The sequence below is a fragment of the Tachysurus vachellii genome, chromosome 14 (assembly GCF_030014155.1).
Source record: "Tachysurus vachellii isolate PV-2020 chromosome 14, HZAU_Pvac_v1, whole genome shotgun sequence".
Classification (NCBI taxonomy): domain Eukaryota; kingdom Metazoa; phylum Chordata; class Actinopteri; order Siluriformes; family Bagridae; genus Tachysurus; species Tachysurus vachellii.
Window position 1 is genome coordinate 22,924,498 of NC_083473.1, and position 24,372 is coordinate 22,948,869.

Below are 24,372 nucleotides of genomic sequence, written 5' to 3' on the forward strand. Positions count from 1 at the left end.
TTTCCTCCCCCGGTCCAAAGACATGCATGGTAGGTTGATTGGCATCTCTGGAAAATTGTCCGTAGTGTGTGAGTGAATGAGTGTGTGTGCCCTGTGATGGGTTGGCACTCCGTCCAGGGTGTGTCCTGCCTTGATGCCCGATGACGCCTGAGATAGGCACAGGCTCCCCGTGACCCGAGGTAGTTCGGGTAAGCGGTAGAAAATGAGCGAGTGAGAGGGCTAGGATTAGTACTGGAGTACTTGAGATTACTAAATTAAGCTAAATAATGTTGTGGGGAATAAAACAGAAAAGACAGAAATGAGCAGAGCAGTTAAAGGTTACAAGCCTTGCTCTAGTGCCCAGTAGTGGCAGCTTTGAACTCATAACCTTCTGAGCACAAGTCCACCATTTAATCACTGAGCTGAGCTCTCTGCCATGAGAGTAGCTGTTTATAAAGCTGACTAGCTTTCTTCTCTCCAGGGATTTAATCTCTCTCTCTTCGTAGCTTGGGTTGGGTTTCCATCCTGCACCGCTTTGATTGTGAGACACAATGGAGCTGGAGGATTTAGGACAGTTGGCAGGTCACTCATTTCTAGGAAGTGTAAGAGCTCTGAGCTTCTTCTGTTCACTCTACCTGTGTGAGTGTTCTAAAAAAAACTAGGCTACAGGAAAACACAGGGCTCTTTTTGAAAAGAAATGATTTATGATCATAATAAAGGACATTAGCATAAAGGTGGATTTGTTCTCAAACGAACTGAATCGTGAAATAAAGAGGAATACTTTTGTCAAATTGTTATGGGGTATAATTAATACTGCTGAAGGGCTGGCCGTCAGTTTTACCCCAGTTTTATTACAAGACTATCATTTTATACATTGCATGTTGTATCGATGGGGGCACGGTGGCTTAGTGGTTAGCACGTTCGCCTCACACCTCCAGGGTCGGAGTTCGATTCCCGCCTCCACCTTGTGTGTGTGGAGTTTGCATGTTCTCCCCGTGCCTCGGGGGTTTCCTCCGGGTACTCCGGTTTCCTCCCCCGGTCCAAAGACAAGCATGGTAGGTTGATTGGCATCTCTGGAAAATTGTTCGTAGTGTGTGATTGTGTGAGTGAATGAGAGAGTGTGTGTGTGCCCTGCGATAGGTTGGCACTCCGTCCAGGGTTTATCCTGCCTTGATGCCCGATGACGCCTGAGATAGTTCGGATAAGCGGTAGAAGATGAATGAAGGAATGATTGTTGTATTGATGTTTTATACTGCAGTAGCACGTACAGTAGCGCTGCCTTCACACAGATCCAGGCTCCAAGGTCTGATTGTAAGCTCTGTCTGGAGTTTCTCATATTGTCCCTCAGTGAGTTATCAGATTTTCTCCCATCTTCAGAAAACATGCAGGTAGATGAATTGGTGGTGTTATTATGTGAGCATAGTGCCATGTGATGGACTGGCATCCATTTATTCATTGTGAATTCTTCTGCCTCATGCCTGGTTTTCCTGAATCTGCCATGACCCTGACCAGGAAAAAGCCATGAATGAACATAACAACACGACAATATACAGTAAGCAGCGATATACAAATATATACAGTACAACATATACTGTACAGTAAGCAGCGATATACAAATATATACAACATATACAGTAGGCAGTGATATACGAATAATCGTTTGTGTCCAATATAGGTTAGAAATATTTTCTTTGTAGATTTGACTGAGGTAAACGGTATTAAACTAGATGTTCCGTGGCAGACGGGGGGTTAAACATCTGACAGATTAAAAAGGGGGGAAGGGCTTTGCTACTGATTTTAACAAGAAGGTTGCACACACAGCCACCCAGGAACCCTCCCACCGCACCCCCGCACACACACACACACACACACACACACACACACAAATACACACACACACACTATCTATCTATCTATCTATTTATCTATCTATCTATCTGTAAATCCGTCTGCTTGTCTATCTATCTATCTATCTATCTATCTATAAATCTATATATATATCTATCTGTTTCATTTTCTCAGTCTATGCATTCCACTATCTATCTATCTATCTATCTATCTATCTATCTATCTATCTATCTATCTATCTATCTATCTATCTATCTATCTACACTATGCATTCCACTATCTATCTATCTATCTATCTATCTATCTATCTATCTATCTATCTATCTATCTATCTATCTATCTATCTATCTATATATATATCTATCTGTTTCATTTTCTCAGTCTATGCATTCCACTATCTATCTATCTATCTATCTATCTATCTATCTATCTATCTATCTATCTATCTATCTATCTATCTATCTATCTATCTATCTATCTACACTATGCATTCCACTATCTATCTATCTATCTATCTATCTATCTATCTATCTATCTATCTATCTATCTATCTATCTATCTATCTATCTATATATATATCTATCTGTTTCATTTTCTCAGTCTATGCATTCCACTATCTATCTATCTATCTATCTATCTATCTATCTATCTATCTATCTATCTATCTATCTATCTATCTATATATCTATCTACAGTATCTATCTATCTATCTATCTATCTATCTATCTATCTATCTATCTATCTATCTATCTATCTATAAATCTATATATATATCTATCTGTTTCATTTTCTCAGTCTATGCATTCCACTATCTATCTATCTATCTATCTATCTATCTATCTATCTATCTATCTATCTATCTATCTATCTATCTATCTATCTGTAAATACGTCTGCTTGTCTATCTATCTATCTATCTATCTATCTATCTATCTATCTATCTATCTATCTATCTATCGATCTGTCTATCTATCTATCTATCTATCTATCTATCTATCTATCTATCTATCTATCTATCTATCTATCTATCTATCTACAGTATCTATCTATCTATCTATCTATCTATCTATCTATCTATCTATCTATCTATCTATCTATCTATCTATCTATCTATCTATCTCTTAAATGGTTTAAATAAATGGCATGTCAGATGCACGCTGATGTTGAGATAATGGCATCCATCACCCTATTGCTTTTGTCATGTCTAGAGGCCAATGCAGAATGAATAATGGACGTCAGAATGACATACAGCGCTGTCAGTCCTCATTAAAAATAGTGCTTAGTGCTCCTGTCTGAATGGACACTTCATCATGAACGCGTGGCTTTATTCGTGACGTGATCCGCCGTCCAATGCCATCACGTAAAGTGTCTCTTGTTTACGGACAGAGCTGACAGTCATCTTGGTGGCGGATTTATTAATGTCTCCAGGACCTTTGCCTGCAAGATATGCAATTAAATATTGAGGTTCTGAGCACCTCAGCTTTGCGTCCAGTCATTAACCAGCTCCCAGCATTTTTAGCAACGCTTCAGTTAACTACCACCTGCCTATCTTGCAGTTAAAATAGCGTTGCTGGTCAAAATGAAATTGGTTTATTCTGTAGTCGTGGCACAATAAGAGTTGAGTCAGTGCTGAAATTGTAAGATGTCTTGACGCTATAAAACTAAGGGAGCGGTAGCTTGGTGGTTAGGGTGAATGACCACTGCTTGGAAGGTCATGAATCCCAGGTCCACTAAGCATTTGCTGTTGGTCCCTTAAGCAAGCTTAGTTGTATAAACAATGAGATAAAACATAAGCCTTTCTGGATAAGAGTGTCTGCTGAATGCCATAAAATAAATCTTTACTTTTTATGCTAGTTCAATAGCATCTAGTTCAATGCTTGAACACTGTGTATGCACTAATTACAGCGTGCGTTTACGATTATAAATATGACCCGGGTTTATTTAGGCTCTTTTGTAAAGTGGGTCAAAATGTCAGCAAGCCCTCAAATCATTAATAACTCTTCTATCTGAATTTGCAAAAAGCTCAAGGTTTCCGAGAGATCGCTGTCTGTCGCTTGGTTGGTTTTGCCTTTTATTTCTATTTCTGAAGAGAGCAGCAGTATTGAGTTAGCATTTTTCTACTGCAGGTGTTTTTGCGTTCCCTCCGGGTTGCCTTCGCTCTAATAGAGTCAGATATACAAGGTCCAGGAACTCTTCTGTAATGGAATCATTTAGTAGCTCTGTTGGGATGCTAACCTTCTCAAACTGTTTGGAAATACGTTTATTTAGACGAAGATACGGCACAGCAGTACATCCAGCACATCCTCGTTTCCAGATTGGAAGCTCCTCTAAATAGATCATCAGGACAATCATGTGTGTGTGTGTGTGTGTGTGTGTGTGTGTGTGTCTGCACTGTACATCGCTGCTTGTTATGCTACCGATCAGTGTTCGGTTAGTGAATCGCAGGGTTGGAGATAAACTGGAGTAACTGTACGTCATTAATATATTTAGGATTATTTATTATTGTTTAAAGCTACATACATATTACTCCTTAATTTTGTTTTTCTAGCCATAAATGACACACCAGACATCAGAATGGGACCAAAATAAGTCTGGTGTCAGTGACTTGGACGATGGCATGATGGAAATTCACAGGTGGAAAGCATAGCTAGCATTTTAGCCTAGCATTTTATATGGAGACCGAGCGGCTAGTGCTAGCTTACTGTTCTACTAACGTAATGTTACTTCATTATGTATATGAAATATAATACATAAAAAGAGTGAAGCAATCCATTAGGTCTGGGGTAATGTTGAACGATGTACTGCTGGGGACAGTTGGCCATACTGTAGGTTTGCTGGTGATACGGTTACTGAGTCTGCTGGTAGAATGTGATAAAGGCTATTTTCTTCACTCTGTGGCTCAGAGATATGCACCATGGTCCATAACCACTCATTGTGACAAGAGTATTCACCCGTACTTAAGCCTTATACTGAAGCTGCTTTATTTCTAGGAATACTGCTGTTTAAATAAAAGTAGCACTGAACGGACGCCGTGAATACGGAGATTCTCTGGGATGGTCAGAGAGATTCGATTTTTAATTCGCTTTTTTTCATGTGTCCATATGTGAAAGTAAGGCAGTGATGTGTGTATGTCCTTTTCACCATTTCAGGACCGCATGCTGGTGTATTGTTTGCTTTAGTAAATAGATGACTGTAGCTCCCTGTGGATCGTGGTGTCAGTGGGCAGCCAGATGCAAATTTGTATAGACTCATTCAATGACACTAAAAGAGGACTAGCAAATTTAACTGCTCCTTTTGAGGGGTGTTGCTAGGAAACCATCCGTGTGCAGATGAAATCCCTACTGTGTGTCTCGGTCCAGCTGCATAGCAAAGCCATTACATGTGTGTGTAATTCCATGACAGAGTCCAATAGCTCAGTCCAACAGCTGTAAACAAATGCCTCTAATCTTTTTAAATAGGCCTTATGACCATCCTGCTTGGAAAATAAATCAATTTAGAACCGTTTTAAACATAATGCTGAGCACAGAGGAATATATAATAATTATATTATGTCACTACCAACGCCTCGTAACTATGGGTGAGGATAAGGATGTCGTTTGGCTGTTAAACAGAGAGATTTGTCCGCAACCTGATCACTGGTAAAGCCACTGTGACGCCGTTGCCGCTTACCTCATCGTACAACCATCCGTCATTCTCAAGCTCTGGTTTCCATCACACATGAGCGAGATCCCAAAATAATTTTCCACTATTGGGTAAGGTCTTTTCCTCTCAGCTGAAGGAAACATCCCACCCTTTTCCGAGAAAGAATTATGACGTCGGACTCGGAAGTGATGCATTTTGTCTTGGCACCATCTTACTTTGGATGGTGCCAAGAGATCAAGTGTCAGGATTTAGCCCGGACTTTGGCCATGTGCTTTGTGTTCACTTGTCTGCCCCGCCCTTGTCTATTCCTTCCCGCCTCTTCACACCTGTCCCTTATTGCGTCTCTTTTCACGTCTTTTTTTTTTCGTCTTTTGTCGTGTCTTTGTTCCTGTTTTGTGTGTTTTAGTAAATAAATCAGTTTATTTTAGTTATCCTGCATTTGGGTCTGTTTTTATCCTCTGCATCGGCTGCAAATCACAGGGATGTTGTCTCTACACCCTCATACTGGACACATCAAAAGTTGAGACACAAGACAATAGGCCCCAAGATAAGGTGTAGACTGGATACTGTATTTTCTGCACTATAAGGCGCACCTATAAGAGCCTTAAATTTTCTCAAAAATCGGCCGTGCGCCTAATAATCCGATGCGCCTTATGTGTGCACTGAGTTCCAAAAATCTGTAAAAATGTTGTGCGACTTTGGTAAGCGCTCCGCTTGATTGACTGTCGGACCATTTCCCGCTGACACAGGGACATAATACATACACTACGTACGCTGGCAGCGATAAACCAATCAGAGAACATTACGTAATACGTACAGTACGTACGCTTACCTCCGCCACGCCTCCGGTAGGTACTGTATACTACCGGTATGTTGCAAAACAACATTTGTTTCTTCCTAACCATTATGCGCTCCACACTCCAGTCCAGTAGGTGGCGGTAAATGCACCTTAAGTTGGTTTGCCATCCAACAATAAAAATCAGAAGAAGAAGAAGAAGACAACATTTGTTTGTCTAAGGGCCCCCGAAAATGGCACCAGTGAAGAGACACGCTTACGAGGCACAATTCAAACTACAGGCTATCAGTTACGCGGTTATAAATGGGAATAGAGCAGCTGCGAAAGATTTCAACATCAATGAATCTCTGGTTCGGAAGTGGAGGAAGCAAGAAAATGAACTGTGCCAAGTTATGAAGACACAGTAGATGAGGACTTTGATGGATTTGTGGGAGAAGATTGATTTAAAAAATAATGTATTATAATGTACTGTTAAATAGTATATTTAAAGTTCAACTAAACTCAATGTTTTGCTTCCGTTACCTTTTTTGTAGACCGTATGTTTCAGCATGCGCCTTATAATACGATGCGCCTTACAGTATGTATGGGTTAAGTACAGAAATAGACCCCGTAATTGAGACTGTGCCTTATAATCCGGTGCGCTTTATAGTGTGGAAAATACGGTAAATGTATTTCCATGTATTTCCCTTTACAAAGCTATAAACGAGTTTACTGTTCCACTGCCTGGGTGCACGGTTCATGTGAAATGTTCATGCTGCATTTTCATAGACACAAAGTGATCTTTCTCCACCACCTAGGTCTAATATAATAGACCTTTTCTTTCGATGATGACTCCTAAACACTAGAGCTTTCTGCTACCTGCATCCCAAATGGAGGACATGTCCATTGGTTTATGGAGTTTCTCAAAAGTGCTCATTCGGTTGCTCAGAAATATCAACTTTCTGCCGTGTAAGAGTTTATACAGGGTCTTGTCTTTCCTCTCCTGATTCAAATGCCATGCTAGAAGATAATTTGGAGCCACTTGATTGATATTTGGAGCCTCTCCAAACTTTTTTTCCCATCTTCAAACATTTGTTTCTGCAACTGTTTTTGTCACAGACCTTCTGGCTCTCCTTGCCACAAGGATCTCTGTGACTAAATGCAAATGGTTATGAGCAACCCTGTTTGTTTTCCCGAAGATGAATCGTCTGTAGTATTATATTATATAATAAAGGATGATTTATATTCATCCAGCGTATTCACATAGTTAAATGGCTAACCGAGTAAACAACGTCTATGGATTCTGTTGTTTTCTGACTCACTAGCTTAGCTATTTTAAATCATACGGTGTTTGTCACCACTCCAACCATGCCTACAGTACAGAGCGTGTCAGTTTCAGTTTGTGACTCAGGGGAATTTATTTCCACCATACATTCCCCATAGAATGTGTTGCCAAAAAATCTGTGACTATTGCCTCAGCATGCCACTCACCTATGTGTCAAAATGTCTGTTTTCCCAACATTTATTTTGCTGGAGTTGGTCTGTGCATCTGTATCTTGTGTATGCAGGAAAATCCTGCTTTTGCAGTCAATTACTTGCTGGATGTCAAATCTTATAAGTAATGCAATTGAATTTAGGATAAGGATTTTTATTGCAACGTAACGAACCACTAGCAAAGCAGGCTTAATGCTTTGAGCGGTGGATCCTTCATGGGTTAGGGTTAGGGTTAGTTCATTGTTCTGAATTCATCATTAGTCTCCAGTATATCTCTGGTTTTCTTCTTGTTTACAATAATATGCTTTTTTTCTCTTTGCTTCTAGGAACCTGCTAATGTCACAACAGCTTCCACAGTAAGCGTCCACCCCTTGTCTTGGAGTGCCTTCACCCGAGAACCATGCATCATCATCTCCCGCCTCTCTTGCTCGTTCTGTCCCTCGCACTCTCCTCCAGTCGTGAGTATTCCTCACAGCGTTGCTCGTTCTTCTTTTCCCCTCCCCTCTAGCTTCCATTCCTTACTCCTTTCCTAGTTCTCCCTCTGCATATATTCATCAAAGCGGTCAGATCCTGTCCTGCTACTGTAGCTGTGGTTAATTGCATTGAGATTAGAATGTGGCTGTCTTCTCATGCTAGTCCAACAAAAGACGATCTAACTGATTAGGAGCAGCGGTTTCATATCCGGCCAGAAGAACGACGCTGTGCTCACTGGGTCAAAGCCAGAGGATCAGAGAGAATGACAAGAAGAGGGCATCTCCCAGGCATATGAGATACATCTGTAGCTTATTACAGACTATCAGTATTTCAGATGAAACCGGCTGATTTCTGGTGCACTAAAGGTTTAATATAGCAAATACAGCGTCTGTGTTGTTGTATATGAACTTGATATCCAGAAAAATGTTTTTATCAGCGAAAATGTCTAGCATCAAACTGAGGTGGCATCAGAGAGAAGATAGCAGGTGATTCAGCTTCCCCGAGAAAGAACAAAGCTCCACCATAGACCCCAAACGTTTTTATTCTTAAAGCAATAAATGTAATAAATACTACAGTAAGTAATAATGTGTTACAGCTACGCTGGCATAGACGTAATATCGTTACATTTTATTTTAAAAATGGAGCGTTTTTTTTTTTTGTGCCAAATAAGTGACCTCGTTATTCTAATTCAGATTTCGCTTCTACTAAAAATGAGAATATTAAACATAAGCCCAAGACCTATTTTGCAAATATTATTTGTAATGGCTCAGCTCCCCCTGTGAATAAACTCAGCACCTGCTTTGGAAATTGTCCGGCGCCGCCCCCCGTGACAGAGAATTGATTCATTTTTTGTTTGGTGGGATTTCCATCATTTTTCTCCCTCGTTTTGGTCACCTGCCGATTCGCCCCCACCAACCAGCTCTCCTGCTGTCATACAATAGCTACACGTCTTTTGAAAACGCTTCTCACGCTGGGCGGAGCATCACAGGACAGCACTCGGAGGGAAACACTATCTGTTCTCTTCTGGAGAAATTAACTTTCAGTTAGCTAGTGCCACATTATAACAGAGAGATTATGCCATATTTATGTCAGAACTAGAATAACGCAGGGAGCTCAGATCAGATCACGTCAGATCAAACGGGATCAAACAAGGACGCTTTTACATCCTGTTAAGTGATGGGAACGTTCCTGATCTGCAAATCCTAAACATTTATAGACAGAGAGAGATGCACCCACACAAAAAGCCAAAAATATATTAAGGGACATAAGAGCCATAAGCTTCAACTGATCAGTTTTACCATAAGTTGCTTTAGATAAACGTATCGATTGAATAAATGAATAGATTTAGAACAGCTATTGTTACGTACTGTAATAAACTGGACATATAAGGTGTTGGGTCACCAATCGGAAGGCTGTGAGATCAAATCCCAGGTTCACCAGGCTGCCACTGCTTGGCCCTTGAGCAAGGCCCTTAACCCTCAACTGCTCAAGGTGTATAATATTTAGCTCGTTGCTAATTTAAATGTAGAGATTATTAAGTGCTTTGTAGGTTTACGGTGTGATTTTGGAAGATCGAATTCCAGAAGACTTCCATTATCAGTTCCCACAGGATTTTAGGTTGCAATTTTTTTTTAAAAATTACTGCTGATTTCCTACAGATTTGGACCTAGAGGTGCCGTGGGACATAATCACAGCATGCATTCGTCCGAAGCTTGAGTACGGGAACATGAGTACAGCTTCCCTAGTAAATAATTGCATCCAATTTTGCCAGTTGAAGTAGTTTTCCTCAAAAGAAACCTAAAAACTTATTTTATTATATATTATATATGATGTATAAACCCAGAATAGTATAGAATAGATGTACTGACATATGCACAGGCTTTTAGTCCTGTAAAACGATGATGAGCTTTAATTAATACGCAATCAGCACTTAAGTTGTTTCTTTTTTTTTTCCCCTCCAGCTGCGTATGGTGAAGCTGCTGGAATATTTGGTGAGTACAGTATGAGCAATATTTTGTCTTCGCGGCTGTTTACTGTGTCTGATATCCACCCGGTTTGTCACTGATTGCCACCAGCCATCTTGTGTTTACACGAGAATCAGTCGATTTCCAGTGCTCAAGGCAAAAACAGTGAAATGAGCACAAGCAATGAATCTGAGACTCTGAGTGCCTGAAACTCATTACTGCTGCTTCTCTTGAACAATCAGAACAAACAAGTTCAGATCAACTTGTTGATTTGGGGACGTGGATATAAAAGATATAAAAGATATAAAATTGGGGATTTGTTCAAAAACAATCTCCGTTTACACGTCAGAAAAGATAATAATAATAATATGGATCGTAAGATATGGATATGGATAATACATTTTTAGGTAGTAGATAATAATATTATGGGGGCACGGTGGGGTTCCAGGGTTGGGGGTTCGATTCCCACCTCCACCTTGTGTGTGTGGAGTTTGCATGTTCTCCCCGTGCCTCGGGGGTTTCCTCCGGGTACTCTGGTTTCCTCCCCGGTCCAAAGACATGCATGGTAGGTTGATTGGCATCTCTGGAAAATTGTCCGTAGTGTGTGATTGCGTGAGTGAATGAGAGTGTGTGTGTGTGCCCTGCAATGGGTAGGCACTCCGTCCAGGGTGTATCCTGCCTTGATGCACGATGACGCCTGAGATAGGCACAGGCTCCCCGTGACCTGAGGTAGTTCGGATAAGCGGTAGAAGATGAGTGAAATGAATGAATGAATAATAATATTAGATGATGACTGCAATATTTATCTCTGTTTTTTTCCACATGTTCCTTTTTCGAAGCTTTTTCTTACGTCGCATGTTATTGGTGACGACGTGGAATAAACTATAAACGGTCTACAACAGAACAGAGCGACCGGTTTGTACCACAGCTTGCACTAAAAGCAGTGAGATGTGAAAACAATGCTGGGTTTCCTAGAGCTCCAGAGAGTCAGCATACTGTTAGTTACTGCCATTCAATTTCAGCCTGTCAGCAATGCTAGTTAACAGACTGGAAGTAAAGGAAGACAGAATATTTGTTACATCACTACTTACCATTTTTCTTAGCTTTGGATAGTACGTAAATCACGCCAACACACCCGTAAACGCACACCCCTCTATTTTTCCATCAAAGCCATGACAGAGTTGTGTGTTTTCTGGCAGCCGGATATTTTGCTTTTGATCCCTTTTGTGCGTTTGATTCTTACGCAGTTTGCCCGATGAGCTACTGTGATATCTGCGGACCATATTATTATGGTCTTGGTATTGCTCGCATTTTTTCATGCATGCTCTATGTAAAGTAACAGGAATGTTTCTTTGAGATATAAATACAGAACCTTCGTACATCAAGGAGCACTTTTGTGGACAAATATTTTGCCGAAAGGTGTCACAATTTTTTAAGATGGGAGACTAGGTGAAGAAAATGAAATCTAGAGCTACATCCTACTTACACATAATAGGTTTTAAAAGAGTTTGTCTGAGATTAGGGCACATATAGTTTTAACAAATCTAAGTGAACTACACTTTCATCATTGCAGTAGAGTTTCATTTCGATTTTCCTTACTAGCGTCTCTCATTAGCTGCTTTATTTTTTAATAGTTGCGCTTACATTCAGCTGTAAGATATAAGAGTAAAAGGAAAAAAAATCTGAAAAATCAGTTAGCACGTTCGCCTCACACCTCCAGGGTTGTGGGTTCGATTCCCACCTCCTGTGGAGTTTGCATGTTCTCCCCGTGCCTCAGGGGTTTCCTCCGGGTACTCCGGTTTCCTCCCCCGGTCCAAAGACATGCATGGTAGGTTGATTGGCATCTCTGGAAAATTGTCCGTAGTGTGTGATTGTGTGAGTGAATGAGAGTGTGTGTGCCCTGTGGTGGGAGGCGAACGTGCTAACCACTAAGCCACCGTGCCCCCTGGACCTAACACATCAAAAAATACAAGTAAAAACGGTTTTGTGTGGAAGGGCACATTTAACGTTAGGACTGCAGCATATGAGTATTTAAAGATGTGTACATTTGTTCGATTGTATGCAATTTTAGTACATTTATGAAATATATGTTGTGCATAAAAAAAACAAAAAAAAAATACGTTTGAGGTAGTGGGTGTTGTGTAGACAGATCCAAAGAAAGTGCTTTAAAAGCCCCAAGTGCTGTCCTGGTTGAGGTTGGGGCCTGCGGAAAGAAGGTCCTAGAATGAATATAAATATTAACACTGTGCTATATTGTGATGTATTGAGCTCTGCGTGGTACAAGCCTGCCTTTTTGTCATTGTGTTTAGTCAGGCTTGGCACTCAGAGAGCCTGTCATAAATAAGCCTTGACCTAATGCTTCCAGAAAAGCAGCTTTAATCGGATTGGCTCACAGGATGGAAACTCGATTGTGGAACGTTCATTAGATCTTGCTGTCTGTCGCAATAGGTTTGTTTACCTTTACATTTACATTTATTTACTGGATTCTCATCACCAATGATCCTCAGCAGTTACTGGACTTCCTGGCAGTTCCTGTTGTCCGTAACCGAATGGATGGATGAAGGCTCTACTGTGCTCATATTCACACAGGCTCCTTATTTGTCTGTTATTTAGAGAACTGAGCTTCGTACTGTAGTGAATTCTCTTATGTAACAAGGACTATTCATATGCAGACCCATGTGCTGCAATCAGTGTGTTATAATAAGTGCTAATAATAATTATGTTAACCCTATCGATAACTATAAGGCATGCACTGAATTTTAGAACCAAGTTTTAGTCTCGTTTGCATATTCTATGACGTGACATATACACACACACACACACACACACCGTGAACACACACCCAGGGCAGTGGGCAGCCATTTACGCTGCGGCGCCCGGGGCGTAGAAGTTGGGGGGGGTTCGGTGCCTTGCTCAAGGGCACCTCAGTCGTGGCCGGCCAGAGACTCGAACCCACAACCTTAGGGTTAGGAGTCAGACTCTCTAACCATTAGGCCACGACTTCCCCCCTATGTTGTGATTCCTGAATTAGCACAAGTGTGTATTTAATCTTACACACAGGAGGAATCGGTTTCTACAAACACTGGAATTATGTAGCACCTAATATAATTCACCATTGGGACATGTTTACTAGTCAAAAGTATTTCAGTTTAGTTCAATTCAATTCAGTTTTATTTCTATAGCACGTTCGGGGGTGGGTGGGTGTATTGGTTACTGAACCAGCATTCTATCTATCTATCTATCTATCTATCTATCTATCTATCTATCTATCTATCTATCTATCTATCTATCTATCATCTACAGTATCTATTTACAGTATCTATCTATCTATCTATCTATCTATCTATCTATCTATCTACAGTATCTATTTACAGTATCTATCTATCTATCTATCTATCTATCTATCTATCTATCTATCTATCTATCTATCCCCAGTATCTATCTATCTATCTATCTATCTACCTATCTATCTATCTATCTATCTACAGTATCTATCTATCTATCTATCTATCTATCTATCTATCTATCTATCTATCTATCTATCTATCTATCTATCTATCTATCTACAGTATCTATCTATCTACAGTATCTATCTATCTATCTATCTATCTATCTATCTATCTATCTATCTATCTATCTATCTATCTACAGTATTTATTATTTATCTATCTATCTATCTATCTATCTATCTATCTATCTATCTATCTATCTATCTATCTACAGTATCTATCTATCTGTCTGTCTGTCTGTCTATCTATCTATCTATCTATCTATCTATCTATCTATCTATCTATCTATCTATCTATCTATCTATCTATCTATCTATCTATGTCTGTCTGTCTGTCTTCCTGTCTATTAAGCGAGAGTAGTTGAACTTGAATTGAATATAATCTCATTAAATTAAAATCCCATAAGAGTGCTTGTGTTGTGCATTTTGTGTTGTTTTTTTTGTGCTGAATTGTTAAGTGGCTGTACATCGAGTCAGAAAAACAGACGACGCGCTTTTTTGAAGACGACGTTGTGCTGCTTTTCGCGTGGCTCCCTGCCGAAATCGCTTTGTGTCCCAGTGCAGCCGCGACGGGCAGAAACGCATTTTAATGGTTACTGAAATTGATCCCTTTCTTTTCTATTCCCTCAGCTGAAAACATTATATATCCTACAAATATCAGAGAAAGAGATAGTAGGAGGTCAGACGTTCCTCTCTGCTCTCTGTTCCCTGTCACACACCCAAAACTCCCTGTTTTTTTTTCCTCTTCTCAAATCATTATTATTTCTCTCTATGAAACGAGATCTCTTCACCACCCTTCATTTCAGTTCTGCTGCCTCCTCGACTGTGTTGTTTCACCATTGAACCCCCATTTTTGCAGGTTTGCTCTCAGTAGAGAGATTAGACTGAATTTCTGCTCTAGATTTCTCTGAACATTATTATGAACATTATACATAAATTAGATGTTTTGCTATTTTATAAACCGGCAGAACACTGAGACATTGTTAATGACAGATGAAGCACAAGATGTAAGGATTTGCAGGAGCTCTGTTTGACTCATTAGTTATTCATCTTCATGTCTGACTGGTGTTTGATGTTTGTCTTGCTAATGACTGGCACAGGCTAATTAGTCTGAGATGTTGCTAATGCAGTCAGCAGGTTGATTGAAGGCAGTTTTTCAAGAAGGTAGTTTTTGTTTTTTTAGGCGATGCTAGCTGTCTCGTCTGTCTTGTCTGTGCTTGTAGTGTATTAGTGAACATAGTGCTCTCAATTTTGAAGACAGGCAAGAGTGACATCTCCAACCCCCCCAGTTTGTTGCCTTTTTGGACTCCTTTATCATTTGTAATGTTGCTCCAATATAAAACAGTTCGGCAGACCTTTTTAGGGTCATGATTGAGGACAATGTCCCGTACAGAGACGAGCTGTTTCGTGTTGAGGTTTTGTTCAAACCGACCATCGAAAATACCCTCTCTAATGAATATGTTTTTTTTTATTGGTTGTTGCATTAAATCTTACCCAGATACAATAGTGCTGTTTTCTGATTGGTTATTGTGTAGCCTCTTGTTTTGATTGGCTGATAAGTGTCAGGCTCGACTAAGAACTCCAGGGGAGACGCGCTTGATTCCTGCCCGGTTCCATAGAGACAGCGGTGCGGACTGATACGTTTTGGGCGCTGCGGCTTATTAAATATATGATAAATAGTCAAAAAGTTTTTCTGCGTGAGAAATACGATGTGTGGCGGGAGAGCGTGAGAAAAGACAGACATGAGGGACTGTCACTCTCAATGCGTGATACTTGATAGCCTTGTAAACATGAAGGATGGAGGAAGGCATTGAAAGCTTTACTCTGCACATTTACTTCTGAATGTGTTTTATACCGAACAACATGTGTGTTGTGTGCCTTGTATATCAGTATATCAAATGTATATCAGTTTTGATTAGCAGTGTTCATTGAGACAAGACAGTCGTTAACTGTTTATAGCATGATGTGTTGAAGTGTTAAAGTTGGGTGAATTTAGTGTTATTATATACAAATCCATACCCATGATTGATTCTAAAATCATTTTCTATTAGTTGCAACTTTAAAATATGTGCGATTACTGGACAGGAGGAAAGGATATTTGTAGTGTCTAGTGATCTAAATTTTATTCTTCTTACTTTAGTGACTGTGTACATGTTTGTCTACATCTGTAAATGCTCGTTAAATGGTGCTGTGAACATCAGATAATCCGTATTTTGCCCTAAGTCTTTATAGATGATCTCCCTAGCAGACATTGTTTTCCACTTTATCCCCTAAAATGTATAATTTTAAGATGTTATGTGTATGTTTGTGTCTCAGACGAATCCACAGGCCATGGACCCGTGTTCGAGGAGCAGCCGATTGACACCATCTACCCCGAGGAGTCTCTAGAAGACAAGATAATCATGAGTTGCCGAGCACGAGCCAGCCCACCTGCTACATACAAGTAACATATGCTTCTAACTGGTCATGCTGGGTTTCGCTTTTATTTTTGCATCTCTTATTGCTCATTTTAAGGATATTTACAGTACTACTACTGCTATATGGCAGGTCATTACAGTACGTAGGTGTGAGATCATTAATCGTGTTTGCGCGATTCTCGTCGTCTGTTTCGCTCGGCTGCTCTCGTGGCTCTTCATGTCAGCCCTTGACCTGCCAGCGTAGACGATCTTCTAATCCGCTTCATTTACATCAGGTTTTTGACCCCTTTTACACCTCAGATTAATCCACTGCTGTAACCCCATCGTCACCCATCCCTCCCCCCGATTCAATTTTCCCCTCCGTCTCCTCTGGGTTACATTCGTTCCATCCTGACTTGCCCTAAAAGTCAGAGGCCATTTGCAGAAGGAGATTTAGCATCTCTCAGCTCATTTCCTGTTGCGCTGGCATCACTTCAAGAGCACCCACAGGGTTGGCGGTCATAACAGATGGAGAGATAAAAAAAATATTTCTACCAAAAGCCTCAGCACAACATAAATGCATGGATAGATTCCTACAAATTCAGATCGGATCAGATTCAACTTTAGCGATGATGTAAAAATACCATCATATCGTGTTTGATTTCAACATAAAGCACTTTATTTTTCAGCTCCATACGGAATGACATGTCCTACATGTCCTTTATTCCCATCTTCTTCTCCTCGTCTGCAGGTGGAGGCTGAACAACATGGACATTGACTTCTCGAGCGAGTCAAAAGTCCACTACGTCCTGATGGGGGGGAATCTGATCATCAACAGACCTGATAAGATCTCTCATGTTGGCAACTACACCTGCCTGGCGACGAACAAGTTCGGCACCGTCATCAGCCGAGAGGCTTCCGTCCAGTTTGGATGTGAGTGATGGTGATGGCGCCAAGACACGCCGTTACGTAATGCTGCTTTTGTTCACCTTGGAATTTTTGTCCTTTATTTAGCTTTACATAAACACTTAGGTAGCATTTTCTAAAACATACAGTGCACAAAAAAAACCCTACGCTTATACCTTTTATCCCTAAACAACCTGGGAATTAATTTCTGGTGTCAACGTTTTTAATTGCTTGTGTTGGTTGTGCTGAATCATGGCTTCCGTTGATAAAGGCAGTGAAATGATGATGATGATGATGATGATGATGATGATGCATATTATGTGAAATTGCTTTTTCAGTCCTATTGTTTGTAAAAAGTGAGATTCTCTTTCCAAAGGTCATCTCGCTAGAGTTTTTTTTTTTTTTTTTTGTCGAGAGGTTTAAATGAATTGAATTCTGTTTACTCCTAGATTTAGACATGTTTTCTACAGAAGAAAGAGAAGCCGTGCGTGTGAAAGAAGGTCAGGGAGTGGTGCTCTTATGTGCTCCTCCTCCACATTTCCCAGGTTAATCTTCATAATAATCTCCTCTAAGAAAGAAGTAATTCATAATCTTAACGATTCCTGATATTTAAACGCTATTTTCTTTTTTGGTTTAGACGATCTTACCTTCCGCTGGATGCTGAACGAATTTCCCGTCTTCATCCCGCTGGATAAGAGACGCTTCGTCTCGCAGACCACAGGGAATCTGTATATCGCTAAAGTGGAGGCTTCTGACAGTGGGAACTACTCCTGCTTCGTCTCCAGCTTATCCATCACCAAGAGCGTCTTCAGCAAGTTTATCCCTTTAGTCCCGCAGTCTGAGAGTATGACCTTACTTCCTTTTTAATTAGAATTTCGAATTCTTTACGTCGGCTCGCATAAGTATTCATCCTCCATGAACTTTCTGGTATTATAAGCAGTGTTCAGTTCAGGAACTGAAATAGACTAATTCATGATTTCACAGTGGGATGTGGTAGCCCAGTGGTAAGGTGTTCGACTACTGATCGGAAGGTCATTGGTTCGAATCCCAGGTCCACCAAGTTGCCACTTCAGGGCCCCTGAGCAACCCTCAACTACTCAGGTGTCTAAACTGAAATAAAAATGTAAGTCATTCTGGATAAGAGTGTCTGCTAAATGCTGTAAACGTGTCTCCTTCAGCTGTTCCATTTATTGCATGAACTTCTCAAACTGGCTTCAGAAGTCACATCCAGGAATGGACTCGTGTCTTATGATCTCTTCACGAAGGCACCTGTTCCTTAAAGGTCCTAACGTTTGTTAGAGAACATGCCTATACAGTACATACAGCATCATGAAACCCAAGCAGCTATAAAAGCTCCTGAAAACATAAAACCAAAGAGGAAAACAACCCTAAACGTACCACCAAAGCTAGTGTGCAGTGGGTACCAAAAAAAGTGCCCTAACTTTTATCAGTGACTCAGACCTCAATCTGATGGTAAGACTTGAAAATTGTTGCTAATCAATGATCTCCGTTCAGTCGGAGTTTAATTCAAGGTTAGAGGGCAAAAAGTATCAGGAAAAGCTGATGGAGACGTGCAGCTGTAATTACGTAAAATCCGTAAGCAGTTCAAACCAGATTAGTCAATGCTTATTTCTCCATTCTTTTTTTTTTTTTTTTTTTTAATTTCATTAACCTTTGTGTCAGAATTTTAAAAAAAATTGCACTTTCAAATGTTACGACATATTGTCTAATTTACAGGGTAAAAATGTTAAAGGAAAAAGAAAGTCAAGGATGAAAGTTCAGGGGTGTGATTACTTATGCAAGGCAGTGATATTTTCAGTGATTCCAGATGATGTGTATCACCGTATGCAAAGACTTACATAGAAAATGAAATGATCGAACGCTTTGAGATAAATATCTGAATGAAATCCGTCATCACTGTGACCACGTCTGTGTTTCTAACACTTTTGGTTCAGAGGCAGAAAAAGTTCCATACAGTTGTTAAAACTGCGTGCCGTAGGTTTCCGTCGCGTAACCTTGCGGCGGCGGCGGCGGATTTAAATCACTAAGCTGTCGTTACAGCGCTTCATTGTCAGAGCAGCGCAGCCTGGATGGAAATGGTGATTGATTATACTTTTGCCAGTGAGGCAGAAACAACAGCTGAAGCAGTCAAGAGTCTTTTGTGTGTCTGTTTGTAGAAAGCTGGAAGGAGAAGAATCGAGGCAAGACATTCGTAGGCAGTCGTTTCATTTCCCCGGAGGTCTTTTTTGTGGGGTCATTAATTATTCTCTATTTGTGTTCTGACACTCGGGCTTGCATGAGGAAGCACAAACATTTTGACTCAGAACAGCTTTTACTTTTCGGAACCGGATTTCATTTCACATTAGTTTCACACTATACAGTTCAGTAGAATATCTTTATATTCATTCTGGTTTGATTATATCTGATCATTCTTGTGGGGGGGCACGGTGGCTTAGTGGTTAGCACATTAGCCTCACACCTCCAGGGTTGCGGGTTCGATTCCTGCCTCCACCTTGTGTGTGTGGTGTTTGCATGTTCTCCCCGTGCCTCGGGGGTTTCCTCCGGGTACTCCGGTTTCCTCCCCCGGTCCAAAGAGATGCATGGTAGGTTGATTGGCATCTCTGGAAAATTGTCCGTAGTGTGTGAGTGAATGAGAGTGTGTGTGTGCCCTGCACGGGGTTGGCACTCCATCCAGGGTGTATCCTGCCTTGATGCCCGATGACACCTGAGATGGGCACAGGCTCCCCATGACCCAAGGTAGTTCGGATAAGCGGTAGAAAATGAATGAATGAATGAATGAATGAATAATCATTCTTGTGCTGGAATGAAGTTGTGGGTAAGTTGTGGCCTAATGGTTAGAGAGTTTGACTCCTAACCCTAAGGTTGTGGGTTCGAGTCTCGGGCCGGCAATACCACGACTGAGGTGCCCTTGAGCAGCGCCCGGGGAGCAGTTGGGGTATTCATGTGTGTGTTTGCACAGTTTGCTTCAGCGGCCATCTCATAACTGGCTGGCTATTTAGACTGATACAAAACACCAGAGTGTGTCGTGCATTTTAATATAACAAGCGCAACGTGCATTCAGAGCCAGAGGCTGATGCAGGTAATGGATTCTAAAAACCAGATGATTCAGCACACTGATTGTGTTTACTGTCTCCAGGAGGATCTCTTCGGAAGTACGCAGCCGATATAAAAGTGAAGTTTCCGGACACGTACGCTCTTGTTGGCCAGAACATCACCCTGGAGTGTTTCGCATTAGGAAAGTGAGTGCATTTACGTTACGATGATATGAGAGCATGACATTTAGTCAAGACTTGAATGGAGTTGATTCTGCTTTTTCTTTTCCATTAATCTTACATGACATGTTTGATTTTAGCCGGTTTTCTTTTTGTATTTACGTATCTTATCGAATGCAATGTGTTGCCCAGTCCCATTCCCCAGATCAGATGGAGGAAGGTGGATGGAGTGCTGCCGGTCCATCATGAGAACAGCATTACAGGTGGACTTTTGCACCTCTTTAACGTGCAGTACGAGGATGAGGGAGTATACGAGTGTGAGGCGGTCAACTCTAAAGGCAAAGACTGGCACAAAGCCAACCTCTATGTGGAAGGTAGGATGATTGAAGAAAAAGCTCTCTGGACTCGCATTAAAGATTACAAGTAGAGGTCTTCTCTGGTCTAAAGAAATCTACCCGACGCAAAAAAAGACCCGACCCGAGACAAACCCGAAAAAATTAGTCCGACCCGACCGGTTGGCAATTTCTATTAACCTCGACTGGACCTCAATGTTGCACACCCCAATGCAGCCCTGCACGCACCAGTCAGACAGAAAAAACTCTACAACCAATTTGTCCGGCTGCTCCAAGTTCAAGATCGGGTCTTTTTATACTCGACCCGTGTCCGAGGCACACGTGAAACTTTTAGACCCGATCCCGCTCGGGTCTCGAGTCGGACCTCGGGTTTTCGGATCGAAGTGGATCCGTGAAGACCTCTAGTTGCAAGTACAAGTTGTAGAGATGACTTTATTGTAATTGTATACATGCTAAAAAAGAATAATGATTATTTATGTATGTAGTGTTTGATGAGTTTGCATGTTCTCCCCTTGCTTCAGGGGTTTCCTTCAGATACTCCAGATTCCTTCCAATATTCCAAAGATATGAGTTAGTTTTTGGCTAATTGGCGTCTCTAAATATTCCATAGTGGGGGAGGCACGGTGGCTTAGTGGTTAGCACGTTCACCTCACACCTCCAGGGTTGGGGGTTCGATTCCCACCTCCACCTTTTGTGTGTGGAGTTTGCATGTTCTCCCCGTGCCTCGGGGGTTTCCTCCGGGTACTCCGGTTTCCTTCCCCGGTCCAAAGACATGCATGGTAGGTTGATTGGCATCTCTGGAAAATTGTCCGTAGTGTGTGATTGTGTGAGTGAATGAGAGTGTGTGTGAGTGTGTGCCCTAAGATAGGTTGGCACTCCGTCCAGGGTGTATCCTGCCTTGATGCCCGATGACGCCTGAGATAGGCACAGGCTCCCCGTGACCCGAGGTAGTTCGGATAAGCGGTAGAAAATGAGTGAGTGAGTGAATGAATGTATATTCCATAGTCTGCGAATGGGTGAGTGAGTGTGTGAGAGCTTGTGCCTTGAATCGGTACCCCGTCTAGGGTGTCCCGTGCCCTGTCCCCCGAGTCCCCAGGTTCCCTGTGACCCTGTGTAGGATAAACAGTACAGAAAATGAATGAATGAAGAATAGGATTTTTCCCCCACAGAACAGGGTGATATTCAGCACTAACTTATTAACGATAAGTTTTACATTATGACAGATTAAAGACTTTTCACAAACACATCAACATGCAGGTGTTTAATACAGTTACATACGATGGATTGAAATGTTTTCAGAGAATTCGTAATTACAAATACGCTTTTATATAAATCTGTGTAACTACTACAGTAATACTATGTATAGCTGTTCTCTTGGCTTTTTCTCCTTCAGCTGCTCCGGAATGGGCGAAGCACATCAGCAGCAGTGAGAGGGACATCGGCATTGACTACACCATGTCCTGCGCAGCCAGCGGGAAACCCAAGCCTCACGTATACTTCATGAAAAATGGCCAAATGGTACGGCCTTTAACCCTCGTTTCATTCTGAAGTTATTACTTTAAAGGCTTTTATTTGGCTTTTCATCGGCCATCATTCAAGTCTATGCTATACCTAATGCACTCCGAATTTAAACAATATCCCTCTGTTGATTAGCATCTGCCAGGGAAATGTTTTCTAAATGCAGTTCAGGCTTTAATCATACACAGCTCTCTAAATTAGTGCAGATTGTCAACGAGGCAAAGTCTAGGCTCTGTCTCCATGCTAAACGGGTGCCGACACTATTGCACAGACACCCATGGCAACAGTGGGTTCTGCTCCAGAAGCCTGAGAGTGTATGCAGGGGGCATAACACAGCAGGAGCTACCCGCTGAACACACTGCGCATGCAAATCAGCTTCATTATCAGTAAAACTTTCAGCCGAAGACTAACAAATAATGGTGTCTTTCTACAAGGGTTCGCTGAGTTCACTGATCCGGCTGGTCGTGAAATGATTCTGCATTTGCTTCAACAGTATTTCAAGCACGAGTTGCACTTCACACACCTGACATCTGATGACTCAGGGATGTACCAGTGCATCGCTGAGAACCGGCACGGAGTGATCCAGGCCAACGCCGAACTGCGAGTCTTCGGTAAGCTCCGGCACGTGAGATGTACGACCCTGTATAATACTTTTCTTTAAAAGCCAAATAACCCTCAGATACACCACGTTGCCTTACATAAGTATCACACTCCATGAAACGGCACATACAGTAATATCCCATAAATGTAAAGTCGTGATTGCATAAATATTCATCCCCGGTGATGTGAAACCTGGTGGAGAAATCGAACGGAGTCCAGCTGTGTGTTACGGTATCTCTTTATAAACGCTGTCTCTCCTGGAAGCACCCAGAGTTTGTTAGCGAGCGTATGTTTTGTATGCGAACAGCATCACGAAGACCAAGTTCAGGGAAAAAAACTCCAGGGGAAAAGTTCCAGAATACAGAATCTCAGTTCAGGGTTTGAATCCGTTATTAAAAGTGAAAAGATTATACAGTACAACTACGACCGAAAATCTGTGAATGGAGAATCAACCAAGCGTCAGATTGTAACATTTAAGAAATATTGAAAAAAAATCAAGAGGGGGTGAATACTTATGCAAGTCATCGTACAACATACTTTATCAACGTGATGCAAGTCGCTGATAACTTGAACCCTGTAAGAGTAGAATCCAGGATATAGATTAAGTTTGTCTTTGAAAGTTTTGGAGGAAACTCAAGCTTTGTGACACGTTGATGCTTTCTGCCCCCAGTGGGCGCTCCTTCATTCGAGTTCAACCCGGTTAAGCAGAGGCTGCTGGGGGCAAAGAACGGTCGTGTGGTGATCGAGTGCAAACCAAAAGCAGCACCCAGACCTACGTTTTCCTGGAGCAAAGGCACAGAAATGCTTTCCAATTCCAGCAGGTAGGAGATAAGTTTCACTGTAACCAAGCCATTCATTTATCTACAAGATTTCATCTGTCAGTTGTGGAGGTTGTGGAAAAGTTCAGTTGAACATCACAGAATGAAAAGACCTTTTTTTAATTATTATTTAAAAAAGAAATGAAACCGGTGGGGGGGCACGGTGGCTTAGTGGTTAGCACGTTCGCCTCACACCTCCAGGGTTGGGAGTTCGATTCCCGTCTCCGCCCTGTGTGTGGAGTTCGCATGTTCTCCCCGTGCCTCGGGGGTTTCCTCCGGGTACTCCGGTTTCCTCCCCCGGTCCAAAGACATGCATGGTAGGTTGATTGGCATCTCTGAAAAATTGTCCGTAGTGTGTGATTGTGTGAGTGAATGAGAGTGTGTGTGTGTGTGTGCCCTGCGATGGGTTGGTACTCCTGTAGTCCTGTATTGGTACTCCAGGGTGTATCCTGCCTTGATGCCCGATGACGCCTGAGATAGGCACAGGCTCCCCGTGACCCGAGGTAGTTCGGATAAGCGGTAGAAGATGAATGAATGAATGAAATAATATAGAAATAAATAAATAATATAATATAAAACAAATAAATAAATAAATAAATAACATAAAATAAAAATTTTAATAAATAAATAATATAAAAATAAATAAATCAAATAAATAAATAAAATAAATAAAATAAATAAATTAAAAAACACAACCTCCTGCAAATATGCTGAAAAGAATAAAGTGAACATCATCCAGGACATTGGACCCTTCAGAGAGCACAGAATGTCTTCGAGATCAATAAACAGTTGTTATTGTTGCCTTGTTAAAGTGTATTATATAAAATCTTTCTTATAAAGCTAATAATAAACACGTTTTAATATT

General features: G+C 41.2%; 1 protein-coding gene across 5 annotated transcripts in view; it reads left to right on the top strand.

Moving 5' to 3' along the window:
- cntn1a (contactin 1a) overlaps positions 1–24,372 on the top strand; it is an 80,475-nt gene that overhangs the window by 33,636 nt on the left and 22,467 nt on the right. The window contains exons 1-12 of one of the 5 annotated variants that reach the window (XM_060886711.1): positions 6,071–6,729; positions 8,064–8,195; positions 10,173–10,202; positions 16,000–16,126; positions 16,831–17,012; positions 17,435–17,530; positions 17,623–17,829; positions 20,143–20,245; positions 20,411–20,592; positions 21,965–22,089; positions 22,583–22,700; positions 23,360–23,510. In XM_060886711.1, the coding sequence (XP_060742694.1) occupies positions 8,138–8,195; positions 10,173–10,202; positions 16,000–16,126; positions 16,831–17,012; positions 17,435–17,530; positions 17,623–17,829; positions 20,143–20,245; positions 20,411–20,592; positions 21,965–22,089; positions 22,583–22,700; positions 23,360–23,510 (1,379 nt within the window). In that variant the 5' untranslated portion in view covers positions 6,071–6,729; positions 8,064–8,137. The other 4 variants (XM_060886712.1, XM_060886710.1, XM_060886708.1 and 1 more) reach the window with 4 other exon arrangements.